We start from the raw sequence: 14,023 nt of genomic DNA on the forward strand, positions 1-14,023 counted from the left end.
ACAATTCCTCACTGAAAGCTGTGAAACCCTGGGCAAGTTACTTAGCTAAAACTACCTTAGGATTCCTTTGATTCTAAAATGTGGGGCTAATACTACTGCAAAATGTTGTAAAAATTCAAAGTAATTTAAGTAAATAGACAACACTGCCTGGCATAAACCTAATAGTTATTTGGTTTATTTATAGTTACTATTTTTGGGGGGGGGGTTCCATCAGGTGTGGCATATGATTAGACACAAAGCACCTAAGTACCTGGGCATCTTAGGCACATACCCAAGATAAGCCACTGTGCTTGTAACTGGCACCACACTAAGTCTCACGTGTGGAATGATCCTTTACTTAACTAGCCTCCTATTTTCATTAGTATTCTTCCAGGGATTTTTCCCCCACACACAAAGCCACATCACTCCTCCAAGCAGTTTTTTAAATCTGCCCCTTTTCAGCAGGGAAAAATAGCCACCAGCAACTCGGAGTTCCTTTGATGCTTTTGTTCAGTCCTTACCCATTTCCCTCTCAACACCATCTCAGAGGATTTAACTGCTCTCTCCTTCAGGAATCGGCTTCCCTTTCATTCCAGCAGCCATACAATCAGGATTCCTTTCATCTTTTCGGCTGTTCCTTTTTGGTCACCTTTGCTAGAATATCCTCTTTACCCAACATTAAATATTAGCACTTCCAAATGCTTAACCCAGCTCTCTTCTTACTGTGTACTCTCTCCAGGTCTCCCTGCAACTCTACAAATATAAATGACCACAGACAATTCAACTACCATATTTTACCTGTAACCCAGACGTCACTTAGAAGCTCTAAGATCTTCCTGCTGCTTGTTCCTAAATATTTTTCTGGCATTTCAAATGCAACAGAACTGAAAACTAAATCTGTGACATCCTCAGGTAATAGTTTTTTTTTATAACAGAAATCTGATTAAAAATAAGAACATTTCTTATTTTCAGTTCTTGAAGAGGGCCTTGCCTTTAGCCTTTCATCACTCCCTCCTCACTGTCAAACATATCTCCACTGAGCTAATTCCTGCTTATTCTCCAAATTCTTCAAGTCCCCACAGGGATTCTAACCTCCACCAAGGTTAAGGCTTCCCCTCGCATTGCCCACAATGCCCGCCATGTCTTTCATAGTACTCTGCACTTCCACCTGGGGCACACCTTCGTGAAGACAGGGACTACACAGCCCTTTTCTTCCTTCAGAATCCCTGGACCTAACCAAAGACAGATGCTAATTAACAGAACAAATGACCTGTACTACTCAAGATCTGTATCATCTTCCAAATCATCTTTTCATGGCTTCACATGTTTATAGTTTCTGGAGTTTCTTCCAGTTAAGTGCTGTGGTTGGTCTAACAAGAAATACCTTCATTCTTGGCATCTACTTGTTAGAATCACAAGATACAGGCTAAGGAAAACTAAGAACCCAATGAATGGGTCCAGTCCTGGGCTTCCAGTGCTGCTCCATTAAAAGCATCATCTCAAAGGAGCTGGGAGACTGGGTAGGGGAGGGGAAAGTCTTATTTAATTGGAGAGAATTTGTGCAGCACCATCATCTCACTTTCCTCACCATGGATACCAACCTTCCACCTTTTTAAATTTCTCTACCTTTCAATTTTTCATTACATTTAGTAAATAAAGAATTCTAGTTAAATATGGTCAATAAATAAAATGTTCCCATTTTATCCAAAAAATTCCACTGATAGTAAATTCTTGTATGAATACACAAGAAACTGTTGTTCTGTTTTTTCCTGAACTTAACACCCACTGTACTCTCTCCACTCTTGTTTGCGTGTATGTAGTCACTGCTACTTTTTTTTTTTCCAATTTCTAAAAGATCAAATACTAAAATATAAAATATTTTGCAATGAGGGCTGGGGTTGCGGCTCAGTAGTAGAGTGCTTGCCTAGCAAGTGTAAGGCACCGAGTTCAATCCTCAGCACAACATGAAGATATTTTGTCAACCTATAAAAAAAGGATTTTAAAAAATATTTTGCAGTGATATTTCAATTACATTACAACATATCATCCCCCTAAGACCTGATTCTTGAAGCCCCCCTTATCCCCTACTCTCACCCCCAACTGGGCACAATGTTATCCAGGGCCTTGCTTTTGCATATATTAAAGTCCAGTTTGGAATCCAGTGACATTTTCTTCTCATTTCACTCCCTATTTAATAAAGGAAACCTTAGAATGGCTTCCTGAAACAAGGTATATAAGAGTGACAAATTTCATGAACTATACATAAATCATCAAATATGAAAGCAGTTAACTGGATATTGAAATCTATATAAGATACATTCTTCAAAAGTTTCAAAAGGATTCCAGTTGTCTTAAAGCTTCTTGTATTTTTCTGGATGTCTGAGGTCCTTCTGAGCCCCAATTCCTTCCATGTAGTCTCTTTAGAACAGTGTATCCCTGATATTCTTGAAGGTTATAATGCTGTGCTTCAATGTAATAAGCATTTCAATCTGAATATTCACAACCTTCAACTCTAAGTATAGAAACTGAATTATTTCTTATAATTTTATCTACTTTATTATCTATGTGTTTTTAAAAGCCTGTAACTTTAACAGAGGTTTGTTTTTAATGCATCCTTCTCTTATATTCTAGCTCGGTATTTTCATTCTAATATCTACAAAATCTCCTGGATTTAATTTTCCAATTCTTTAAATTTTGTATACCAACAACCATACGTTTAATGTCCCAAGTTCTCTTTAAGCCTTTGTTCCCATTTTATACAACTATTTATCTAATAAATATAATCTTATCTCCCAGAGAATATTATAATTTTTGAAGTTTCCTTCTGTCAACATGGTGCATTTCTGTGAATTCTACTTGATATGTTTTCCTCACCAGTTAATTTGTTCTACCTGCTGGACTCTATCCTTAGATGATCAGGAAGCTCTGAATGTGGCAAGAACTGCTTATTTGCTATATCCTTATAGTGCCCTAACCTTTGGAGACAATGCCTTAGTATTTAGAGTCCTATTCCAGAGGCTACTCCACTTCTCTAGAAAGGAATTCTCCAAACTTCTTGGGGATTATTCGTGCATCTGAGAGGAGGGAGTATGAAGGAAACAGAGTTCCAGCATTCAGGATATATATAAATTCCTGGATTTTGAAACCCGTATCTTCATTCCCACCTATACTGTACCTGATATCCAGGAATCTGGAGGCTTTCCAGCTAACTAGAGGTCCTCTGGTCTCATGTTCGGAAAATATGGAAGGAGAGACAATGAAGAACTATTTGTCCAATTTTGGGGAGTGGGGAATAAAGGAATTCAAATGTTTCTCATATGGACTTTCACTCCCGTATCATATCTCCCATCCCCTTCTGCAATACTTATATCTCCACATCCTGAGGTTCCCCCCCCAAGATCAATCTTATAAAAATGAAAATTAAAACTAAATGAAAAACAAAGGTATATGTATGTATATGTGAATGTGTGTGTGTATATATATATATATATACACACACACACACACACACACTTTAACTGAGAAAAAAATGTTTACCTGAAAAATTAAAATAGCTAAAATGAAGAGTTGTAATAAAACCGTTTCACAATCCCTTTGTAACATTTAATATTTTCTCATTGCAAAGTTTCAACATAACCAAATCAACAGTTTGTTGTTTTGTTTTTCCCCTTAACTTTACTCAAATGCTCCAAATCAGGGAGCACCATCAAGAAGTGATCATATGTCACTTTTTCACAGGGCCATCTATTCACCCATCCCACAAAGAAATGCAGATGCCTGGTGTGGGCTCATACTGACCTGCACTCCAATTCTTCGCACCAGTCTTTAGCTCTGTGTTTATGTTCATGCCAAGGAACGATCATCAAGGAGTCACCACTAAAACTTTAAAAATAAATAAGAAAGCACATATACACACAGTATTTAAAATACATATCATCTAGCTTCATAAGGAATATGACTAGCTTCTCAAGAAATACAAAACCAAAAGGTGTCTCTGTAAACTTAACCATCAAGATTTCCATTTATAGTATTTTAAGTGGCATATGATACACATTGCATGCAACATATACGTGGGAAATACCACACTACTGCTTCCTCTTTATAAGTTTCAAAAAGAAAAAGAAAAATTATGAACAAAAAAATGGCAAATAATTAAAAGAATGGTATAGATATATGTCCATTCATACATTCTAAAATTCTTGAAGAGCTTGTACTGCATACTCTTCACATCAACATAAAAGGTTCCCTACCCCAAAACCCTACAATATAGATCAGTGCTATCCCAACTGAACTCCCAGTGATCATAGAAATGGGCTGTGTGTCATCCAACACAGTATATCTAATAGGCACTTGAAATACAGCTCCAGATACTAAAAAACAGAATTAAGTAATTCTATTTAATTTTAATTCATTTAAACTTAAGTAGCCACACACGGTTACTGGCTATGATAATGAATAGCACAGACAGGCAGCAGCAAGAGTGGAGAAATTATTCTGCAGGTTGAAAAACATCACTAGAAGATGACATAAAAGAAAATCTAAGACAAAGAAATTCTGACTGTTTGGGATGACAAATTTAATTTAATAGGAAATGGGAAATAAACAGTAGGGTAGTGGAGCAATTTGATACAAATCGAAAAAAATTATCCTTCAACAAGTTATGCAGTCTTTAGCACAAGAGTTTCCAAAGAAAGGTGTTTTCACCATTATTGCTAAGGTCCCTTTTACTTTTAACACCCACAAATCAGTAAAAACTACTGAATTCTTCTGAGGAAAGACAGAATTTTTAAAAACAAACTTCAACTACCTTATCTTCATAGCTCAATAAAACATTCTCTTATTTGAGTAACAATGGCATTTTCCTAAAATTTATAGCCTCAGAAAAAGAACTGCACTTCTCCTATTAGGTGATGGCATAAGCTCTGCACAAGAAACACTTCATAAACATCTGAAAATTATGTTCATGAAGAAATTGGTCTTCAAGTGAAAAGTAACAGGAAATAACTGGAGAGCTGTGAAGTGGATGAGTCTGGGAAGGTGCAGTGAGCACTCATTAATAGCATCACTCTTGCTTTATTACTGGAGCAAATTATCCAAAGTCCAGCTTCCTCAGTAGACGTATAAGTTTATTATATAATAAAAACACAGCTTTTCAGCAAGGCCATGCTATCTAGCAAATATGTACCAGACATACTCTAAAAGCTTGAGTTCATATTTCTGAATCAGATGATTTAGATGAATAACCTTAATGATAGAATTTCATCAGCCACTACATAAAAAATTTTTACTTTCATGTCATCAATAATTAGTACTTTATCACAAACCACTAAAATGAAAAATAAGGGTCACATTTGAACACAATGATGACGACAATGCTCACTCTTCCAACATAATGTTAGAGCAATGAATTGAGAGTGAGGGGGGAAATGAACCTAGCAAGCTATTATGCCTTTTCTAATTAAAAGCAGACACGACACGGTTCCTTCAGCTACACAAAATGTTTTCTACAGGAATTTCACAAAACTATCACACACTGAGATTTGTATTTTCTATATAAAGTACATATGAGATAGAACATCTATTATTACTAAAATGATTAGTAATAGTAGGGGACCCTCAGGAAAATAATATTTATTTAAGATTTGGAATCTAGAGAAAAACTTTCGTTATCTTCACTGAACAAAAATGGATAAAATAACTATTTACAAAAATACATTAAAATCAAGTTCTGCTCAGAGACCAACTGTGAAAGGTAGACCTGGTAAGTACTTTGCTGCACTTTCAAGGACCGGCACCAACTATCCTGTGTCTAAATTGCTAATACAACTGCTACTATTATTTTGTCTGCAGTGAAAATCAGCAACAATACTTATTCTTATCTTCGTCCAGTCCTGCCAACCTAATTTGGATGACATTACCTTCCTCATACTACAGTGAAATATTGTCCATCCTCATAAAGCTAACGAATGATAGTCTGTTTCAAACACACCAGATAGCTAGAATCCAAAGCTTACATTTTTAAGTAGCATATTATCCTGCCTCTAAAAAGGATGTAAGGGCTATAATCTAGCTCTCAAGTACATTTGTACCACTCCCCTATTTTATACATAGTAGGAACGACTCAAACGTAAGCACAGCAGCCTTTGCCCAGTTTTATACAACCATGTGTATATCTCTTTACATGTGTAATTAAGATACATTTAATCTAAGATATGTAATACACTTTTATGAAACTAACTTCTACCCCATTCCTCTTAATCTTAGATCTGATCATCAATGTTATAAAAATGAAAACATTCTGCTCTTTTATTTTCTAACAAATGGTTCCATGAAAACAATTATTTTAAGAGCCTAAAGTGCTTGCTTAGAAAGTGTCAAAACTTCTTTATTTTCCTTCAAATCACAGCATTTAAGAAATAATCAAGAGCCAGGCATGATGTGGCATGTCTGTATAACCCAGTAATTCAGGAGGCTGAGGCAGGAAAATTGCAAATTCAATATCAGCTGGGAAACTCAGCAAGATCCTGTCTCAAAGATTAAAAAGGGATGGGGGCGGCTGGGGTTGTGGCTCAGCAATAGAGCACTCGCCTAGCACCTGTGAGGCCCCAAGTTTGATCCTCAGTACCATATAAAAAAAATGAGTGACAAAATAACGGGGGATGGGGAATCGAACCCCTGATGGGTTCAATCCCCAGTACCCCCCACTACGGAGACAGAAAAAAAAAAATCCTTAAAGAGCCAATTTTTGTTTTTGTTGTCAATTGTTATATTCTTAGTATCTAAAATAGTGCCTGCTCTTCAACAGACTCTAAAAACAATACATGTTGATTGACTTAAATAATCGACAACAAAATTTTTAAACTGATCATGAGCATCAATCAAGACTGGAATATGACAATGAAAGGAAACAGTTTGTTCATAAGAACCAGATATGCCAAGGAGGTGTGCTTCTATAGCAGGGAATCTATAGATTTAGGAGTGAGCATAAGGATGCTTTCCCCTAAGACATTATCAAACTGATGGAAGGGCAAGCTCTATAGGCTGAGTATCCCTTATCCAAAACACTTGAGACTGAAGTATTGGTCACTAAGTTCTGCAGATTTTGAAATATTTTTACACAAGATATTATCAGGTAAGCATCCCAAAAATTTTACATTTTGAAGTACATCCAGTTTCAGATATTAGATTACAAAATTAGAGACATAAAGCCCATACTGTTGGATACCTCATTGTACTTCAGTTTAAAAAAAAAAAAAAAAACTTAAGAATATACATTCCAGGACATCAGTGGTAGATTACTTGCACAGCACATAAGAGGCAGTGGAGTGGGTTCAATCCTCGGCAGCACATAAAAATAAAGTATAAGTCTTATGTCCATCTACAACTAAAAAAACCTTTAATATACATTTCTCTGAAACTCAACATTCTTCATACTTCAAAATAATTGGTTCTATCATTGCATATGCAAAAATACCCAAGTTTTAGTTATACTTTCATACAGTAGAATGATAGAATGCTTAAGTCAGAAAACCTTTTCACTAATTCTGTTCAGACCTAATATATATATTACATAACTCAATTACTAGACAATTCCAATCCAAATAAACCTAGAAACCATACTGCAACTCACAGAACTACAGAGAGTTTAGTTATTTGCAAAACATGCAGTACAAATCCAAAGTTCCAAAAACACCCAAAACTTCATATACATATACTTCATTTCATCTCAATCTTCTATTTTCTACTTAGTGCCAAAATTTAAGTATATCATGCCCACCCACCCACCCCCCAAGAAAGGTTACATAGTAAACTGAAATTATCTCTTTACAATAGCTACTTTTGCTTAATTTTAGAATTCTTCATATTAGAAATGCTGTTCATTGTTCTATTCTGAAAATAACTGTTGGTTTCATTTGAAGGTAACATTTACCTGTGAGAAATGTAACAAGTTCTGTTACATTCAACAATACCCTCCCCAATGATTTCTCACACTAAATATGTTTTATTTGAAGGAAAATTTATCAAAAAATAAACTTCCCAGAAGCTCTTTTATCCACGTTCTATGCTTTGGAAACAAAGGACTAAGTAGGCAATCGCCACCTTTTATACATTGGTTTTAAGATCGAGTTATATTTCTATTATTTAACAAAGAATAAAATGTTCCGGTAAATTCAGCACACAAAAAATAATAATTTGGGCCTATGTGTGTAACTGCACTACAGTTGCCGTTGCTGGACAAGTTGAACGGATCTGAAACTCCATGGAAAAACCAAAGAGCTGCTGATCTACCCTAGTGCCAAGATGGAAGAAAGCTGCCCAATGACATCCTTCATGGTGTTCTTCTACATCAATGAGGTTCAGTTTCATTAGTTAATAACTTACAAAACAGCAGAAATAGCCATGATTAAGAGGAGGGCAGCAATGCTCTATAATTTAGATAATCTGCTTCCCATTACCTACTTAATCTCTGGGACACAGCTGCCTCATCTATGTAGTAAATACTATAAAAGTATCTGCCCCAATAAAAACAAGACAAAAGCAAATATTTCCTGGGATTCTAATTCATAATAATTAAGAGTATGCTCTTAGTAGTCTAATCCTGATTTCAGAACTGTGGTTCTACCCTGCGCGGCTTGATGAAATTATTTAACCAGCCTGTGCCTCAATTTCCTACTAAAATAGCAGTAACAGGATAGGAAGGGTTATATTAGTACATATAAAAACCTTAAAATAGCACTTAGCAGACCCTAAATATTCAATGTGAACAATCAGAGAAGTATCTTTTCATAAGTAGCAAAGAAGATACACATGACTGTTAACATCAAGATGTACTTTATGATAGATAACACATTAATTTCACAAAATGATGATTTTCACAAATATCTAAAAATTACAATAAACTCTGATCCAAACCTGAGTAAAATGACACCAATATATTATCAGTAATTAGAAAATATAAGTTGATTTATGAGGTAGAAATGGCAATTTCCAAAAGATATTGTCTGTCTCCTAAATGCTCAGAAACAAGTTTAAAAACAAGTTTTTAACCATGATCAAAGTATGGGGGCAGGAGATATAGCTCATTTGGCAGAGTACTTGCCTAGCATACACAAGGCCCTGGGTTCAATCCCCAGCCACACACACACACACACACACACACACACACCTAGTTTAAAAAGGCATTAAAGTTTAAGGAAAAGGTACAAACTCCAGTGGAGTAGTACCACAGAATCTCCCAGAAAAGTCAGTAAAATAACCGACAGATTTTTTTATTATAAAAGATGATTAACATCAATAAAACAAGGGACAACATATGAGAAGTCACCAAAATGAAAACTAGCCCCGTCCATCATTACTCCCACCTTCATCTTAGAGCGATGACGCTAATTTTGAACAAGAGACACCGAAAGTCCTCAAAATATAAAAGGATGCCCATGCTTATTTTAAGCAAAACTATTAGAGGGAAAAAGAAAAAGATGTACTCAAACCCCATTCAGCAGCCTTTCACTTTAGCAATAAGCTACCAAAAAATATAAATAAGCTACAATGACCAAAGAAAAGTCTCCCAAACAATGTACTCTTTTATATTTAGCATCTAGTGTAAGACATGTAAGACATTCATAAATGTGTGTTTTATTTTTGTAATGACACTCATTTGTAATATTTAACCAATGGAAAACAGGGGCTTAACTTAAAACTGTTGAATTACAACTTTAATTTATGGTATTTAATATTTCATTCAATGAAGGAGAATACACATTATATGTGATTATATTCCTTTCAAAGACCTGAGATCTAAGAGTCAACTAAGGATTGATGAAGACCATCGTCATACAGGGAGGCAATTTTCCAGTAGGGAGGGATGTAAGAGATCAGTAAATTTCATTTCCTATTCCGTTACTCAGACTGACACAGAACCAATGGAGAGAATAATAGTGAGGCCCCTTATTTAAGATTATTAAAAAAAAAAACATGACATCTAAAATTTATCAGCTACAGAACTACTGAAATGTGCCAAAATGTTCATGAACTGTATCAGTGTACATTAACCATGACCCTATGTGGCTTTGTATTGCTAATGGAATTTGAACAAAAGCATTAAAGAATATTTTTATATCCTTTTCATTCATATAACCAAAAAATGGAATTACAGCTATGCAGACCACAAGTTATAGGAAGATTATGTGTTTACGGTCACCTATTAAAATATCTGCATATTCTTGCCTCTAAGACCTATGCTGAATGAGCATTTTACACACCATCTATGAAGCTATCCAACTTTGTCCAGCCTAATACTTATTTATATAGCACTTATGACAATGAACACAAATATAAATCACTAATTATAGGTATAAACTCAGAAGCCTTGAGAGACAATATTATCTTTCCTGTTTTACAATAAATATAGCATAGGCACAGAAACACCAAACTACTTGTCCAAAGTCACACAGCTAGTAAGATGCAGACAGAATTTGAGCCTAGGAAATCTATCCCAGAGTCTATATCCTGAACCATCCTGACATCCTACCTATCTGTATTCCACCTTTTCTTTTAATTCCATCTTTCATTCAAGCCATCCGCAAAATTCCAGCTTCCTACAGATGATTCTACAACCATTCAGATTACCTTCTTTTACTACATCCTTACTCCTTTCATATGGACAACTTATGTGGCATTTTACTCCTGTGTAGTTTTATAATTCAAAGGTGGTATTCTCTGTTTTCCTGGAGTTCTTAACTATTATTTCATCAATTTCCTAGCATATATTTTTGTCTCCCCACTGAAAGTAAACATGCTTTCTGGTAAATACCTGTTTGCAACCATCGCAAATCCTGGTAGTATTATAGACATAGTAATAATATGTGAATGACAATTTTAACATATAAGTTTAATTTATACATTTAGTGATTAGTTATTATATGGTTTATACAATTAAGTGTAGTTTTATTAACCATGAAATATTAGTCTAAATAAATGTTTAATTTGTGGTTGAGACTTAATACCTCAACCACAAATACTCCATAAGATACATACTAGAATTATAAATTTGTAGATATGTGACCCACATAAGTTCAAAAATTACCATTATTGAATGATTACAAGAATGATCAGTAGGAATAGATCTACTGATATACTCTTAATTCTGTAATAGGTGGTCTCAAAAGAACTAGAAAAATACAATTAATCAAGCTGTACAAATTTACCATATAAATGTATATATAAATGTGAGTTTACAGAGACCACTACATAGCAAAAAACCACTGGATTATATATAACACTTTCAATATTTATCTCACTGCTATTTTATTTGTATAATAAGGGTACTTTATACTCAACATAACACATAGGAGATCCTTAAAGTGATTCAGCCAACTAATTAAGTTTCCTTAAGAAAATAATCATTGCACTATTCTAACTTTTAAAGAATCCTCCAATGACAATATATAGATACTTCAGAAAACAATGGCAACAGAAAATAACATGATTACAAAATATTTTGAATTTTCTATTCAAAAATAGAAGCACATAATGACAACATTGTAACACTCTTTAAATGGATATAAAGGTACTATGACTCATGATATGTAGTATCATATTCATTTTCACTGTGCCAATCAAACGTACTGTTCATTAGAAGAAAAAATCCGAAACTTCTAATGTTCTGGTCATGCTTACCAGACTTCCTTTCACGTTATTAACCTTGTATGTATTTCTTGGATGCTGTCATCACACTGTATTATAATTATTTAGGTGTCTTGCTCCTTTACTAAACTATAAGATCCTTGAAAGCTTTGTATCCTTGATGCAATACCCACCATTCATTTAAACCTCACTATAAATATTTAACAAAACAATGGACAGACTGAAGACTAGATGGAAGAATATGAATAAGCAAAAAAAAAAATGCCCCTAAGCCATAGGATTATTGATAGTTCATGGTAAATATGCTTTCCTTGCAGCTAAAGAGTTAATCTATTTAAGGTTTTTTTCAAACTCTTCTAATCTAAAATTTAAAATTTTTAGAATTGACTCCCTTCTCTTATACTCGGGCCATCAGCAACAACCCAGTACTCTGAAAGGTCTGTATATGAGCATACATGAGCACTAAGACATGGAATGTCCTAAGCTGTTAATAAGCAGAGTAGACAGTTTGTTTTCTCTGAGATGTTGCTGTACAAGTTCGTTTACAGCCTCACTAATGAATTAGAGTCTTAGTCAAACAGCACTGTAGATTGCCACCTTGAAAAAATGAAGGTCCAGGAAATGAGGAGGGTGAGGTTTTGGTGTCATTCCCACAAAGGTGGCTGGAAAGACAGTGTTCTAGGTACTTTCAGTACAAGTACTTCCAACACATCCCTATTGCTGATGAAGTTCACAGAGACTGGAGACAGATGGGAAAAAAAAATAATAATTAGAAGTAAATAGAACTCACAGTATTATGTAAATTTAAATTACACAACAAACATTTAATTGCTCATCACACCTTTACTGAACTGCTAAACTTTTAACAGAAATGCAGCTCCTATACTTAAGGAACACAAATAGGAAAATAAATACTACTATGTAAGTGTAGGAGACAAAGTGGTATTAGTGTTCAAAGAAAAATACTTTTAGAGGCAGAATGAAATACAAAGGTACAAAAAGGAACTAAAGATATGTATGCTTATCTCTTTGAGAACCCATCCATTAAGGTCCATGAGAGTTCACACATACTGTGTACCTCTAAGATGCGTGTGGCTAACAGACAACCTGTGGCTGTGGCAATTCAAAAACAGCACATCTCTACTCAATACACTGCAGTTTTGCCAGTTTGTTGTTAGTAGCAACAGAAAATTCTGTGTCAAAATAGACTGAATGTTACAATTGCCGGAACACAATCAGTGGAACAGTACAGGAAGTGGTATGCAAATTGACCCTGGAATAAAAACAAGTGCCAGGAAATCCACAAGATCTTCTTTCACCTGAATTTCTAGATCACTTTCTAGAATTATCAGACTAAGGAAAAGCATTAACCTGTTCCAAATTCAGAGTGCAAAGAGAAGTGAAACTTAGGCACACAGAGAAAAGTGGCTGGTGCAACTTCTGGTTTGATTACATCAGTCAACACATTATGGAAAAGGATAAAGTATGCTCCATAACAGGGATAGAGACTCGCCCTTTAGATAAACAAAGCTAAAAGAAACAGATGAACAAAAGAAATATCAACTCAGAAAAGCTAAATTAAAACACTAAAACAGAACTTCCGTTTTAAGCCAAAATAGAGCATAAAGCAACAGGACACCAATAAACCTCTTGGAAAACACACACACACACACACACACACACACACACACAAATACATCTAACACCAACACACCAGGCAGTGCAGGGTACTGACAACTAAGAGAAAGTGAGTTCTACAATACCCCAACTCCAGATTACCACCCAAAAAGAGGTGACAGACCACAGGACAAAAAGCAGGGAGCAGATCCAAACAGAGCCTGGCCGTCCTTCTGAGTTGAGGAGACAAGGTTTGAAACTCAGCAAGCCAAAGCAGCTAATAATCCATAGATAACAGGGCATAGAAGAAAGATTCTGCACTATGAAAGCAAATTCTGAAGATCCTCCAAAGTCTGTGAGCAAGTCATGTACTCAGAAGCTCTGATCAGCCCACACCTGTGAATATGTAAAGAACCAAGCAAAAGGAACAGAAGGAACTGTAGCTTTCATGCAAAAAAGCCAGAAATAGCCTGTGTTCCCACCAGTCAGAATGGAAAAATAATAATTTACAGGGTATCAGTATGTAGAGGAGCATCACCTCAGCCTTGACGGAAGGCTATTCTGTTCCCACACAGCAAAGCTAAAAAGCCTCAAAAGGATTATGTCCAAGCAACTTACCTGTACCCCAGAAGAAAGCCTCAATACACATGTATCATCCACCCCAGTCATGTTAAAACCACAATGTCAGCCAATGAATCAAAAATTGCCAGGAATGTACAAACTAAAAAGCTTCTTCTCAGCAAAACAAACAATCAGTGAGGTTAAGTGGAGAGACCACAGCTTG

General features: G+C 35.3%; 1 protein-coding gene across 2 annotated transcripts in view; it reads right to left on the minus strand.

Annotated features, from left to right (window-relative positions):
• Positions 1–14,023, minus strand: part of Nbas (NBAS subunit of NRZ tethering complex) — a 324,194-nt gene that overhangs the window by 199,350 nt on the left and 110,821 nt on the right. For both annotated transcript variants that reach the window (XM_026396378.2, XM_026395637.2), the window contains one exon: positions 3,778–3,861. In XM_026396378.2, coding sequence (XP_026252163.2) covers positions 3,778–3,861 — 84 coding nt within the window. The remainder of the gene's footprint in view (positions 1–3,777; positions 3,862–14,023) is intronic.

This window comes from Urocitellus parryii, chromosome 12 (genome assembly GCF_045843805.1).
Source record: "Urocitellus parryii isolate mUroPar1 chromosome 12, mUroPar1.hap1, whole genome shotgun sequence".
NCBI classification, from domain to species: Eukaryota; Metazoa; Chordata; class Mammalia; order Rodentia; family Sciuridae; genus Urocitellus; species Urocitellus parryii.